Source organism: Cyprinus carpio, chromosome B7, assembly GCF_018340385.1.
Source record: "Cyprinus carpio isolate SPL01 chromosome B7, ASM1834038v1, whole genome shotgun sequence".
Lineage (NCBI taxonomy): Eukaryota > Metazoa > Chordata > Actinopteri > Cypriniformes > Cyprinidae > Cyprinus > Cyprinus carpio.
This window is the reverse complement of record NC_056603.1, coordinates 42,752,329-42,767,608: the sequence shown is the minus strand read 5'-3', so window position 1 is coordinate 42,767,608 and position 15,280 is coordinate 42,752,329. Positions and strand designations below refer to the sequence as shown.

The 15,280-nt window shown below is 35.5% G+C and overlaps 1 protein-coding gene across 3 annotated transcripts; it reads right to left on the bottom strand.

Moving 5' to 3' along the window:
• Positions 1-56: 56 nt before the first annotated feature.
• LOC109072937 (equilibrative nucleoside transporter 2-like) lies at positions 57-14,915 on the bottom strand. Of its 3 annotated transcripts, XM_042728774.1 has the most exons (14): positions 14,708-14,915; positions 10,489-10,663; positions 10,241-10,288; positions 9,107-9,188; positions 8,251-8,396; positions 7,946-8,085; positions 7,738-7,872; positions 5,767-5,864; positions 5,603-5,678; positions 4,373-4,548; positions 4,171-4,273; positions 3,464-3,549; positions 2,491-2,690; positions 57-1,860 (listed from the first exon to the last, which is right to left on the bottom strand). In XM_042728774.1, the coding sequence occupies exons 3-14, from the start codon at positions 10,270-10,272 to the stop codon at positions 1,749-1,751; spliced, it is 1,386 nt and encodes a 461-aa protein (XP_042584708.1). In that variant the 5' UTR covers positions 10,273-10,288; positions 10,489-10,663; positions 14,708-14,915; the 3' UTR covers positions 57-1,748. The 3 variants fall into 3 exon arrangements, with proteins under 3 accessions (XP_042584708.1, XP_042584707.1, XP_042584709.1); XM_042728773.1 differs by lacking the exon at positions 10,489-10,663; XM_042728775.1 differs by lacking the exons at positions 10,241-10,288; positions 10,489-10,663; positions 14,708-14,915 and having other exon boundaries at positions 9,032-9,165.
• Between the last annotated feature and the right edge of the window lie 365 nt (positions 14,916-15,280).

Sequence of the window (15,280 nt, the reverse complement as noted above, 5' to 3'; positions counted from 1 at the left end):
CACTCCAGCATAACATGCATACAGAAAGTTTCACAAACAATTTTTTTTTAAAAAGATTTTATGAAGCTTCATATTCCATATGCATGAGTGAAAAGAAAGGTCAGGTCAGTTTAAGGCAACTTCTTGCTGCTATTAGTTCATTCCTTCAACACAATTAAATCATCATGATTCCTTTCATTTCCAACCAGTGTTTTTACGAAACACAACAAATTGGAAATAATGTCAAATTGGGTAAATATTTTTTTGACATTTTCTCTGGAGCTCGGTTTAAAAACTGGTCTAAGAGTCCAAATTAAATTTACTGTTGACAAAAACAAAGAACAATCTGGAGTGTTTACGCCATGTCTCGCCTGCGGGACCCTAAAAATAATACATTAATTTTTCAGTGTGTCTTCGATACCTGTCTGTGTGTTTGAACATGTTACATGCATTAGAGCACAAAGTCCATACATCTGTGATGACTAGTGTAAATGCACTATTTAGCATTATAATACATTTCTTTTTTTCCCATTATCAGCATAATTTGAAAAGCTGAGGAAACGTAAAACCTGATGATCCATGTTTTCCCAGCATGACTTGGCCAAAGAGCATGTTGTGTGCTTTTATGCATGAAAATTTTGACCTTTTGTACAAAGGAGTAGTACATTTTTTTGCTTATGCGATTACTGACCCAGAAATAGTGCAGAATCAGAGATGATGTATTTTATGCAATAAATGTTTCTCAAAATCCCACACCTGAATTTGCAGGTTTTAATGAGATCTCAGACTTTTGGACCCCGATCAACAGTATATATAGAAAATGTAAACATCTCTGTAATAAACACTCCATTATTACAAGAAATGTAAATAATAATGTCCCTTTCAAAACTTACAAATCCCCTGAATGCAATTGTTTCCCCTTAAACAGCATTCAGAATTCCCATAATCCATTGTTCATGGTAACAACAGTTGTGTTTCATCCACCGTCTGAAGATGATCTCATTTCGATAACAATAATACTAGTGACTAGGGCTGGGCAATAACATAAAAATGGATCGCATTTGAATGTTTTTTCACAAAGCTTCTCTAGAAAATTAACACAGAAATAAGGCATGTTTTAATACTACTGTATATACTATTATATATATTTATTTTTATTAAGAGCCTTATCTTTTTGGATTAAATTAGACCAATCAATTTCTTTTTTTTTTTTAATGCAAGACTTTCAACCAGCCTTTCAAAAAAATACATAAATAAAAATAAAAAAACTAGATGACCAACTAGAGCACTTTGTGCAACCAACCACAGGTTTACGATGTTTAATAAAACTGACATTCAGAACCGATTTACAGAAATAAACTCAACTCCACAATGTGGTCAACAAAATAAATAGCATGAATATTTGATATATCATACAGCCCTAGTTGTAACAATGGAGTGGATGAGAACTGCTGTTATCACTGGAGTTATAACAGAAAAATGTCTCTGTCCCTTTAAATGAGTGTAGTGTGTGTTTGATTCATTTCTCCCTTCAGTACAGCGTGACGATTCTGTACATGTTTTCAAGCTGCCGAATAAACAATGCAATGCCCTTGAATTAGAGACGATAGACTGACACGAGTATCACTGCAGACTAGGGCTGGGAAAATATACTGATGCATCGCCAATCAAGAGATGATTAGTGCAGCATCTGCTGTTATTGATTTATTATCACAGCCCTACTGCAGACGCCTGAGAGCCGAGCATTCAGGAGTGAGAGATCGCGAGCATCAGACCAGAAAACGCAGAGGGAACGACAACGCTGCTCCCAACGACAAACCCAGAGCCAGAAAAAACGCCATCAACACGCCGGCCGTCTCGCCATCTTTAGGCTCCACGAGCCTGGGAAGAGAGGAAGAACAACATCAGCATGTGAGAGTTCATGATGTGTGCATGTTTTTAAAGGAACAAGAAAATGTGCTCATCCTCAGGCCATCCAAGATCAGGATGAGTTTGTTTCTTCATCAGATCTGGAGAAATGTAGCATTGCATCAGTGTCTCAGCAATGGATGCTCTGCAGTGAATGGGTGCCGTCAGAATGAGAGTCCAAAAAAAGTTAAAAAATGTTTAAATGATGGATTTGTTTCTTACAAACACACAGCTTTTGTCTTCTCCAGATGTTAACTGATGGACTGGTGTGGATTATTGTGATGTTTTTATCAGCTGTTTGGACTCTCATTCTGACGGCACCCATTCACTGCAGAGCATCCATTGATGAGACACTGATGCAATGCTACATTTCTCCAAACTTGGTGATCATGTGACACTGAAGACTGGAGTAATGATGCTGACAATTCAGCTTTGATCACAGGAATAAATTTATTATCTTAAAACATTACAATAGAAAAGAGTTATTTTATATTGCACTAATATTTCACAATATTACTATTTTACTATATTTTTAATCAAATAAATGCAACCTTGATGAGTCCATTTGTACACGGTGAGTGTGTGTGAAGTGTGTGTACTCACTGTGGCGCGTAGGTCATGGACAGACACACGAAGTATCCGCTGGACACGGAGAAAAACACCATGATAGCAGCAAACATGAAGTCGTCTGAGAAGAGCACAGGCATGATGTTTCTCTCCTGCACGTTACACATCATGAGCAGCGGGACGAAGACCACGCGACAAACCACCAGCAGCGGGAACAAACGGCTGTCTTTAGAGGGCTGCGGGAGACACAGAACACAGAAATCACAATTACTACAAACTCTACGAAAGCCCCACCAAGCAGAAGATTTAACAATATATAAAAACAAAAAAAGGAAACATTTTCTCATAGGCTGTGGAAAAAAAAATGTCATGAAGGCCTGTTTATCCTCTTCATTCAATCAAAGAAATGTAATAGTTAAGTGATTTAAAAATATATATTTACAGAAATATACAGATTCTGGATACATTGTTAAGGATTCCTTGATTAAATAGAAAGTTCTATATATATATATATATATATATATATATATATATTTTTTTTTTTTTATTAAACATCGCCTTTACTGTCACTTTTAATCAATTTAATGCGTCCTTGCTGGATGAAAGTATTAATGTCTAAAAAAAAAAAAAAAACTACATATATATTATTTATTTATTTTTATTTAATTGTAATTGGATTCTTATTTTATCTATATATATATATATGACCTTAAACTTTTGAATGGTAGCGTATGTCTAATAAATATATTTAAGAATTTATTTTCATTTTTTATTTTCATTAAAGGCTACACTTTTTACATTAACCAAAAATATTTTTCACAGTCTGTTTTGATCATTTTTACCCATTCTAGTGTAAGTGCCATTAACTTTCACTTAGGTATAGAAGCATTTCTAAGAAAGCAACAAATACTGTTTGTGTGAATTGTTTTTTTGTTTTTAACTGCAGTTCTGTTGGTGGTGAAACATAAATGCATTGATGAAAGAATGAATGATAAAGTAATTCACTCACCCACTTAGACACTAACGTGACAGTTCTGCCAATAAAGTCCATCAAATTAAAGAAGAGAAAACAAACAACAGGAATGAAGTATCGTTCTGAAAGAAAGAGGGAGACAAAAAGTGTTTGACTCAGTAGAGATCCACCAGATCAGGTTATAAAACATAATTCAGCAGAAATCTGTCATGAAGTGATTGAATCGATCGATCTCTAGTTTAGTTTTTGCTTACACACACCAGACTTCACAGCTGTTTCGTTCCTGTCTGTACTCTTATGAGGTTTTTACTGAGGGGTTTCTTCACTTGATTTATACAACATTTCATTACTAAAATCATGGTGGAAAATATAATTTTTTTTCTAACAGCATTTTATGGAGTGAAAGAGAGAGAGAAAGTTGCCTTTATTTAATGTTCAGAATATATGTTTCTAAAAATGCATGCCAATTTGTACACATTTAATTAGATAATGCATGGCGATATCTATTAATTCAACCCATCTTGCTTTAAACTCTCATTTTTAGGAAAATTAAATAAATAAATAAAATAAAATAAGCCCTAATTCATAAAACAACATTATCATCTACCATTGATTTCACACACAATTAAAGGAAGGTTTTGGTGGGGTCAGAGATAGTAAATGAAAAATATCTCGTGTTTGTTAATGAATTGGCAGTCATTATAATTACATTGTAAATAAAGGAACATGTGTGTGTTTCGTACCCCATTTCCCTCCATACACCGTTTTCACATCCACCGTAACCGCGGGAAAAACTGACAGAGTAACCGTGAACACAAACGTCACACAGAACGCCATAACCCAAATCTAGAGACAGAGAGAGATGAAGATGATGATGAAGACACTGTTATAACCTCCAGAACAAACCACAGGCTGAGAGAGTTTCTGATGGAAAAATAACGGCACCTTTTTAAAGACCTGCAGGATGGAGCTCTTCTGAGGGGACGAGGTGTTTTCTGACGGCAGCGCGAGGAAGGCCTGCTTCACACCCTCCTCTTCACCGCTATCAGCTTTATTAGGATCCCCGTTCACCACTGAGCCATTAGACGGATCGCTGCTCTTCACACGGTCTTCAACAGCATCTGTAACCGTCAAATAAAGACTCGACTTGTGAGGAACGAGTCAGCAGAACTGCACTGAATGTGCACTAGTGTGTACTTCAAACCTTACAGCATATAGATGCAAATAACACAATATTAATTCAATGAAAGGCCACTTAAAGAGACACTTTTATGACTGTTTCTGAACACACTTAAAACACTTTTAAAAAGTGACCTTTGTAATAATGTCAAATTAGGTTTTAGTTTACACAGACGAGGCTTAAGCCTAGACTAAAATGTAAATCTGAGCTGTTTCAAGTGAAAGAAACTTCCACTGACTGATCTTAAAACATCTCGGTGCCTTTGTTTTGTCTTAAGATGCACACCACTTATGCTTTTTTACTAAGGCATGTTTATAAAAATTGCTTAAATGTCCTACTTGAACTATGGCCTAATCCTGGCTTAGTCTAAACCCTGACTGTGAAACCGGGCCTAAATATCACTGCATTAATAATCTTGTCATGTTTTAAAGTATTACACTTATTTTTATCATGTGTTGACTAACATACTAAAGCACATGCAAAGTACTTGATTATCATTTTAACTGTAGTGTTATTCAATATTACATTTAGAGTTAATATATTTTAAAAGCACTAAATTGCAACTTCATTATTACAGATATATTTAAATGCATAAGCTTAAATAGAAACGACATTAAAGTATATTTTAGTTTTTTATAAATGCTTGTCAGTACATGAAGCAGTACTTTAACCATATTTCAAAAAAATTACATATAAAGATGTACTTAACTTCTTAAAAATACTCAAAAGTTCAGCAAATAGTATTTAATATACATTGAATTTATAATACAGTTTCACCTTATTGCAAATACCATGAAATCAGGCATCCAAAAACATTACTTTCAGTTCATTCTTAAGTATATTCCTTTAATAAGCACTCTTTTTAAAAACTGGCTAGTATACGTGTATGTCTTCTTCATTAGGGAAATGATATTTCTAAAGCTATAGTGCTTTTAATCTATAAACACTGGTGAAATGCAATCAGTATCTGTAAGTTTATAGACTGTAAGCTTCACCTGTAGGCAGCAGCCGGCTAGACGTCTCAAGCTCGTAACTCTTGCGCTTGCTGTCCAGGTAAAATCTAGCAAACTCCTGCACACACACACACACTCCAGAGATCAGTCTCAGATTCAGCGGAATAAGAAACTGCACAGGATTACATCTAAACACACTCACTGACCAGTTTTGGCAGCAGCATGTAACTGAAGAGTGTGACGAGGGTCCCGACACACGGAGTGATGAAATAACCCAGAGCTGCAGACTCACTGTCAGCTTCACCTGTCACACACACACACACACACACGCACGCACACACACACACACACACAAACACGCACGCACGCACACACACGTACGCACACACACACACACACACACACACACAAACACGCACGCACGCACGCACGCACGCACACACACACACACACACACACACACACAGTGAACAGATCTATAAAGGTTCCTCACATCCGAAATGTTTATTCAGCAACAGTGAATCACTGTATAGTTAAATTAACAAAAGGGAAGAAATGTCACAATTAAAAATTCGTCCCACCTTAATCTCATTTATATAACAGTAACTATATAGAAATATCTTTTTAAATGACAAAATGAAAACGTCAAAAACTATGGAAACCCACTTCTGCCACTGAATAAAAAATAAAACAATGCAATTACGACTTTTTAATCACACAATTCAGACTTTTTTTCTCAGAATTATTTATCTCAGAGTTATAAAGTCAGAATTGCGGGATATAAAGTTGCAACTATGAGTTTTTTTTCTTGCAATTGCGAGTTCATATCTTGCCATTCTGACTTTATAACTCACAATTTTGACTTTATAAAAAAAAGTCAGAATTGTAAGATAAAAAGTAGCAATTACCTTGGTTTTTTTTTTTTATTTAGTGATGGAAACGGGCTTCCATAAAAAAACATTAAAGGGGAGGTTCAGTGTTTTTTTCCTAGGCTTGATTGTAAACACATGGTAAAAACTAAAAAAAAAAATCCACATAAAAAAAAAATAAATTTCATTCCACACACCTCTATCCTACACTGAAACGCACCTACTCCTATTAACACGCTGATCATGTCCTGCTTTTATGAAGCCCCTCCCTCAGAAATAGGCCACTATATTTTTAAAAGGTGGAAACGGGGAAAGTACTCAGTAATGCTGTTTTATAACCCAAATGTGTCAGTGATTAGCAAAAATACAAATTGGTTAATATTAAAAAAAAAAAAAAAGGCAAAAGTATTGTTTTTGTTTTAAAGGGGCGGTTGACTGTTTTTTTTTCTAGGCTTGATTGTGTTTATGGGGTGCAGTCTAACATGTGTTAATGCTTAATTTTTTTAAAAACCCATTATTGTTCACATAATTTCCCTTTTTTCTACACTGCTCTGTCCCTTCTCACACTTTTATGAAGCCCCTTCCTCAGAAATAGGCGCTGGGCTCTGATTGGTCAGCTGGCCCAGTGTGTTGTGATTGGCTAAACCGCCTCTAGTGCACGTCTGAAAGTCCCGCCCCTCTCCTCAGCAGCATGTGCTCTGGTTGTATTGTAAACAATGGCGTCTTTATATCACTTATCAGTTTGATCCTGATCGAGAAGCAGAGGATATTAATGAAGAGGATCGTGCAGAACCTGTGCAAGAACAGCTCTTAATGATTTGTTTGTTTGTTTGTTGTTGTCTCACACTTTTAGATACGCTGTTACTTGTGAATGCTACTGCTTCTGTTAGCTTCTAATATACAGCTTTATCCTGATTAAAGCTTTAATACAGTACTGCAACTGCACGCGCGTCCATGTTTAACACTTCTCATAGCTATCTGAAAATAAGTGAATAAATGGAAGCGCTGAGCTGATGATCTGAACGAGACGATTTTGTAGGCATTAAACTGACAGAATTTAAAAGACAATATCTCCGTTTGCATTGAACGTTCAACCTTGTAACTTTGCAGATATTGTTTATGCTCAAACAGCAACATTACACACTGACTAATGTTAAAAAAGTGAAATCACAATCAACCACCCCTTCAACTAAAAATAAAATATCAAAAACAGAAAATATAAAAAAAAACTTGAAAAAAAACTCGTTCAAGATATTAATAAAAACTAAATTAGTATCTCAACAATAGTAAAATAACACGGTGTCTCACTTGCGATGGCGAAGATCATTGCAAGAGCAGCGAATGTCCCAGCGAGTCCCTGTCCGCTCATAAAGACGGCGCTGTACCTCTGCGGCAACAAACCCACCAAACCAAACAGACTTCCCTGTAACACGGCCCCGAACGCTGAGAGAGACAGTCACAATCACCACACATACACACACACACACACACATATATATAATGCCTATTCACTAACAATTGATAAACCAGATGGTTGCCATGGTGACGGAGAAGAAGCGGTCCTCCTCCATCGGGATCTTCACCAGCACAGCAGTGAGGATGAAGAGGAGCAGGATGAAGACCAGACTGCCTGCTATCCTCATCTTCTCTGAGATCCTGAAACACAATTGAGCAGGCAAACACGACCGGGTCAAGAAAATGCAACACGATTGTTGTTGCAACTGTTGTCCTTTTGAACGATGCGACGTGCATTTAGAATGCATACCATAACTAAATTAAGCACCACGTGAAGTGCGTGTGGTTTGTGTGCTCAGTTCTCACCACTGATAGAGAAAAGAGTTGAGCAGAGTGAAGAGCAGCAAAGGCAGCTGGGATAGCAGAGTCATCCAGTTATTGAAATAATACTCCTTCCTGGTGGTTACTGTGCCATTACTCCACTCAGACGTGTTGAGTCTGTTGTTGAAATACTGTAAAAAACAAATATGACTTCAGAAACAATAAACAAACCATTTTAACACTGCAATATAAACAAACACAACACTATGGCCTGGAAAACTCATCACTAACAATCGAGCAGCACTGATTTTTATTGACAGTTGATGCAGATGACCTATAAATATAAAGTAGGGTATATACATCACACCATTTGCTTTAAAGATAGTAAATAGCATGCATAAATTCAGCAATTTAATTATAATTAATAATTTCAATTTGATAAATTATTGTAAAATAAACAATTATGCATTAGATAGCAACTTCTATATTATGTACAGTTATTATTAATATTATATATAATAACATTATTAAATACTACACACACACACACACACTGGAAAATTTAAACCGTTAAAATGAAATTTAAAATAACATTACACTTTTAGTGAGTGCAGGAACATAAGATAAAACTCTCGTCTAATCAGTTCAATCCTGGCTGTTAGCAGCAAGCTAGCAAACCAATTAGTGAACTTATTGGAGAATTCAGATGAAACGATCAATGCCCAGAGGGGCTACATGTGCGGGAATTTCTCTCAGCCTAATTAAGTGCCTTTCAAAGGGAAACAACTGTGTTGCTCCAGCAAATCAGTCTGAAGGATTTCCTTAGAGCATCCTGTGTTTTGCCCTTTGACCAACGCTGTGCTTAATTTGCATATTTGGAATGTTTTCCACATTCCGTTACCATAGACGCCGTCATGAAGAAGTTCCATGGCAACAGTGTTCCCAGGCCGAGGATGAAGAATATGATCCCCACGAGGAAGCCACTAGAGAGAAGAGAAAAGACCACAGTCACGGCCGGTTCGTGTCAGACCATCACCTTTCAGTCTGCAGACTTCATTATTATTTCCAAGAAACGGTTTATGTATCCATGCTATTATCAAACCATAATCCATACTCTTAAGAGTCAGACTACAACAATAAAACCTTACTATTACTACTATTACTGTTATTATTAGAAGTAAATTTCACTGCATGTAGAAAAACACAGGCTTTCTATGGTTATATTCATATCAACTCTCTCCAAAGTGCATTCACAAATAGTCAGTATATACAATTAAACATAGGATGAATTAATAAATGACGTTGATATACTGTCTGTGCATCCCTATTTATATAATGTTATCATCTTTTTAATGCTGAATTAGGCTTTATTTTTATATTTTCACTTTGCAATTTAATTATAGTTTAGATTTTAGTATTTTTGTTATATGCATTTGTCATTGTTATTAGTTGTTTTTTTTTATTTAGTAATTAATTTTCTTTTTTTTTTCTCATCTAATATTTGTGTTTTATTTCAATTACCAAAAATGTTAAATACTCTTTACATTTCAACATCTGGAACAGCTTTAGTTAACAAAAGCAACACTGGTTACAGACCTCATCTACTCTGAGTTAAACTTGTTAACTGACCCCTGACTGTTTACTTTGAAAAGTAAACTGGAGACACTTACAAGACTTCAAAGGCACCTGGCTTCACAAAAAAAAAAAAAAAAAAAAAAAAAACAATTCTTATTTAATAACCATGAGTTTAATATCAAGAGAAATAAAGCAACAATTAAGGCTTGTATAATACTGTAAGTGAACTTTGCATCAAACATGCAGAATGTGACTCCAGGCGATGTCAGAAAGCTATTAGCTTGATTACAGTCTGTTCTGTTGACTCACTTGAGTGCTTTTAGAGCAATTAAACTCAGTCAGTGCCCTTCACATCACATACTGTGGTTCTCTAAGACTACATCAGTCCTTTAGTTTGGGTGAATTGTTTTTTGAAGGCAAAAAAAAAAGAAAGAAATGAAATCCACAGTGAAAAACATACCGGTCTGCAGGGGCGTCTTCTCTTGGGCTCATTGTGTACGGTTGGCAGCTGTCGAAAAACAAAACACGAGTCAAGCTTTATGTCACATCCCTCAGCTACAGCTAAAGTCACGGTTTCACTCAATACACCAGAGCTCCGAGCGATTAAACACACTAAAACATCAGTGAAACAATCCAAACACCGGCCTAAAATCAGCTTTCGGCTGCTTCAAAGGTAAAAAAACTGAAAAGAACAAGAAATATACTCACCTTTACCTTCATTTACTCCAAATACAGAAAAGATCTAGGTGACATACCGCAGCACTTCACAGAACTGTGTCCAAAAGAAAAGCGTGCGTCCATGACCGCTCTCGCTACAGCGTGTCCACACTAAACTGTTTAACTACACTAAACGTGAGTGTGCATGTGAGCAAACATGGCGTTTCTGTGAGAAAAGGGGAAGAGAGAGAGTAGGAGGAGCTTTCACATTACAGCAGGTTCTCACACATACACACACACACACACACACACATACATCTCAACTGAATTATCTGTGCTGTTCGAGGATGGTGCTAAATTGGAGCTAATGCACAGGAAAATGACAACAGACTACTACACATCGACAGAAAGTAGTTCACAACTGCAGGTGACATGAAGAAATTTATAGTCTAAAAGAAGAAATGAAAGAAATGATAAGATAGAAAAAGGGTGTGGATATTTGTACTGAATGTGCACTTGTATGCTCTCTCTCTCTCTCTCTCTCTCTCTCTCTCTCTCTCTCTATAAGTGCTGTTAAGCGATTAATCGCATCCAAAATAAATGTTTTTGTTTACATAATATATGTCCAAACTTTCGGATACTTATTTTAAATAAGTAATTATTTTAAAAAGTAGCCTGCTTATACAATAAAAAAAAAAAATAATATTGGCACAACATAAATTTGATATTTATATGAAAATGTAGCCAAGTGCAGTAATATTGAAAAATGAGAATGTGACGCAATTTGATAATGAGTTGAATCGAATCATTCACATGACAATCGTGATTGAATTGAATAATGAAACCAGTAAAGATTCACACCCCTATTTTTAAGATTGCAGTACTGACACACAGAGATTCCAACTATAAACCTGAACAAAAAGCACAGAAACTTTGGTTTGGCAATTTTGGTTAAAATGTAAAGTAGTAAAGCTGTATTTGCACAGCAGAAGAATTAGGGAAATGATTTAGATCAAGAATCTTTTCGGTATCAGATCGTGACTGAAGATTCCCACAATTACTGGCAGCCTACTGAAGGCTTTACATTTTATACATTTTAACCGGCAATGACAAAACCTGTTCCACAAGTGACTGAGTCAGTGCTATTACGGGGTTTGGTTGAGTGCTGTGGTCTAAACTGAAGCAAAGGGAACAATGCAAAGCACAACGTGACTCATACACGACAAAACCCTTCGTGACACACAACACAAATGAGTCTGATGACGTATTACAGCCATTCAACACTCGGATTAATAGTACAGTCTCTTAAAGCTACACTGCTTCATGAATGCCCATAACAACACGCCTAGCACGTCTGAATCAAGAGGAAACACAGCTCTACAACTTGGAAAAACAGTGACTAGGTACTTAACCCTTTAACTGTCACCCCCCATTTATTAAACTAAACTTACATTGTTGTAATTTATGAACACTTTGGAATATAGACCTAAGGTTGGTCTCTTTTTAAAGAAGAAAATTAGCAGATTTTGGCAAAAGTGGAATTTTTTCTAAAAATTTAAGTATCAAAAAGGTATAGAAGTTTAAATATACTGTAAATAAAATGCGCTATATTAATTTTATTTTATTTATTATAAATATTATACATAACAGGTTTTACTCTAAAATTGGTATAAAATTAAAGCCTTGTGTCTAAATAAGTTATGTTCCAAATTTGAAGTTGATATGAAAATAATTGAGGTTCCTGTGAGATTCGTGTGCCACTGGAGCCATCAAAACTCCTTTGAATTTTGTTTAATGAATTTTTCTCTATATTTCTCTGTCAATTTTACTTCTATCTCAAAATAACCAACAAATATGGAATCCTGAGACTCAGATCTTTCCAATGATATGTTGGTTGCCAAGATTATAAAAAGTTTTGATTCTAAAAGACCGTAATGCATTTTGTAATATGACACTTGATACTGCCCACTAAGGGGGTGGAGACCGGATGAATCTTGAGCTTCTAAGCTTTCAAATGATAGATAATGTTTGATGATTACTAAAAGATTTTATCTTTTAGACAAAGGACAACAACAAAAAAAAGAACGCCAAGCGTCCCACAGGTGGGACGGTGACAGTTAAGGGGTTAATTTAAATGAAACTGACTGGATCTTAAAAAGTTGTCTCTACATCATCAGCATTTGGATGGAGAAGACATAAAAGGGTTTGCTGAAAGACCCTTGTGCAAAATGAGTGCACTTAACTTTATAGAACGTGCACTTGTAGTATATCTAAGTATAAATCTTAGAAGTATATTTAAGTAAAACTTCTTGTAGATAATATAATATTAATGAAATCAGAGCTCTCTTAAGTAACTTGGAGAGCGGCACTGTTTCTATACACACTTAATTATATTTATAAAACGTGACTTTTCTAATAAATGTCAAATTAAACGTTTTATACATTGTAATCATTTTAACAATCTCTCATCATCCTTCAAAGCATATTTATTTTGATGCGTTGACTAACATGTGCTTCATAATTTGAAATGTGTGACATGACATTAAAGTTAATATAACTTAAACGTACTAAATTGAAACTTCATTAATGTTTAATTATAACATGTTAAAATAGAATTTTCAATAGAAATGACATTAAGTTTACCATAAATGCTTGTTTGTCAGTATTTCAAAGACAACTGAAGCCCTTACGAAACTACATATAAAGATCTACTTAAGTGGGTCAAAAACACTCTCAAGTTCAGCTAATTGCATTTGATATAAATTGAAACACACTGCCATTTAACTGCAGTTAACATGCAATTAAGTGTCCAAAAATATTACAATTAGTACAAATATATTCTTTTAAAATATATGATTTGCAATAAGTACTCTTTTTAAAAGTATGCTTAAGCACGTTGAGATATCCATCCATCAACACTGAGCTAGATCTCAAAATTCAAGCACTTTCTCTGAAGGAGCCACTGCAGTGGATTCAAAATGTATAATCAGTAAATCTGAAAGATTGTTCTTTGCTTTATCGTGGAGCCTCGTATTTGTCATGGAGCCATTTATATTCCGTCTGAAGCTCCATTCCAGCATTAACAGACCTCAGTGAACAGATTTAACACAAACACGTCTCTTTATCTTCAGCCTGTCCACCCCTTCTTCAGAAACGAGCGCTGAGCTTTAGACGGTCTGATTCTAAACACAAACTACTTCAGTCATGTAGTGAAGAAGCAGTTTGCATATTAAAACACTCTGTTCAAAAACTCTGTTCAAAACTGTTATTTAGACATCAGAGAAGAATGAACCTCCAGCAGTGGTCTCTGTCTGATGTACAGTCAGACACCATGTGTTTTTCTCTTAAATCACACAACAGTCCTGTAAGAGCTTTATTTCAGCGAGACACTGTGTCTTTGCCTGGAATCAGCTGACAGACAGTATAGTGTTTGGTTAATACCTAATCAATATTTAATTACAAACAGGGTTAAGTTAGTATCATTCAAAATTATACACAGGTTTAACTGAGACAAATATTATCTGGTACAATTTAAATCTCATATTGATTTTAGTTGCTCCTTTTGTGTCAGTTGCCCTGAAACTGTGTTACATTTGTTTTGGCGTTGCCCTTTTGTAAAACTATTTTGGCAAAATGTATGTGATTTTATTGCACAAAATATTGATAATCTTTTTGTCTTGTTATGGAAATATGTATTATTTGGTATCTTGGAGAACAGCAAAGAAAAGCACAGTCAGGTTAACATGATGAATCTTATTATTTTACATCCAAAATTTCATATTCACAAATGTAAGTTCTCCTGCAAAAAAATAAATAAAAAAATAAATAAATAAATATTTTTTTAGGAAGGAATGAAGAATAATATTGATACTAAACGATTTTCTATGAGATAAAAAGTAATTAAAACGGTGATTTTTTTTTTAATTAAAAAAAATTATTAAGCGTTGAACAATTTAAGGTGGAATTTTATTTACTCATTTATTTTATCACATCGCGTTCTCGTCGCGTGATTTGAGTTCGTTTTCTTTCTCATGTGGAGTGTGAAAGAGGTTTTCAAACAGCGACTGTTTTGTCTAAAACAGACAAAAGCTGCTGTGTTTCCCTCCAGCCGGAGGCGATGCTTTAAATTACTAGAACAAACAGCAGCAGATTCAGTTCAGTGAGAAGAGCGCGAGAGATGTTTGATGACTCTGAGTTCACAGTTTTCACATCTGCAGAGAAAGAAAGGTCACTCGGAGGAAATTAGCCATCGTGTGGTTTATCTACGCACCTGTATCACGATGTTTCTGGGTTATTCTCTCACTTTATCTCCCCAGTTCAAAACGCAAAATATCCACCAAGCGCTTCCAAACACAGATTCATTCATTCATTGATTCATTGATTCAGATGCGCGTCTCTCCAGACTCTTGAAGGGTGAAGACACCGCATGGTCTTTTTCTCGTGGGTTTTCTTCGGAAGTTGGCAAAGCTGCAGCTGTGAGAAGAGTCCCTCTGCTGGAGGAAAGAGAAGCGAAAAATCCTGCAGAATTCTTTTGATTCTTTTTCTGTGGTTATGGGACTACTTTTTTGTACATCACAGTATTTTAAATAATGGAAAAATACATTCAACCGGCCTGTTTCACTAACTTCAGCTGCATGTGTGTCTCCTCTTGAGTGAGGAAAATAACCCTGTGTCCATATCCTGAACACTCTTCATAATAAACCTGCTTTATTTGCTGTGGTTCCATTAAGAACCTCTAAGATTCACGGAACCTTCTACTGCACAGAAGGTTCTTAACATGAACAACAAAGGTTCCAAAAGCATGTTTGCAGGTTCTTCAAAGAACCTCTTGTTTCAAAAGAAC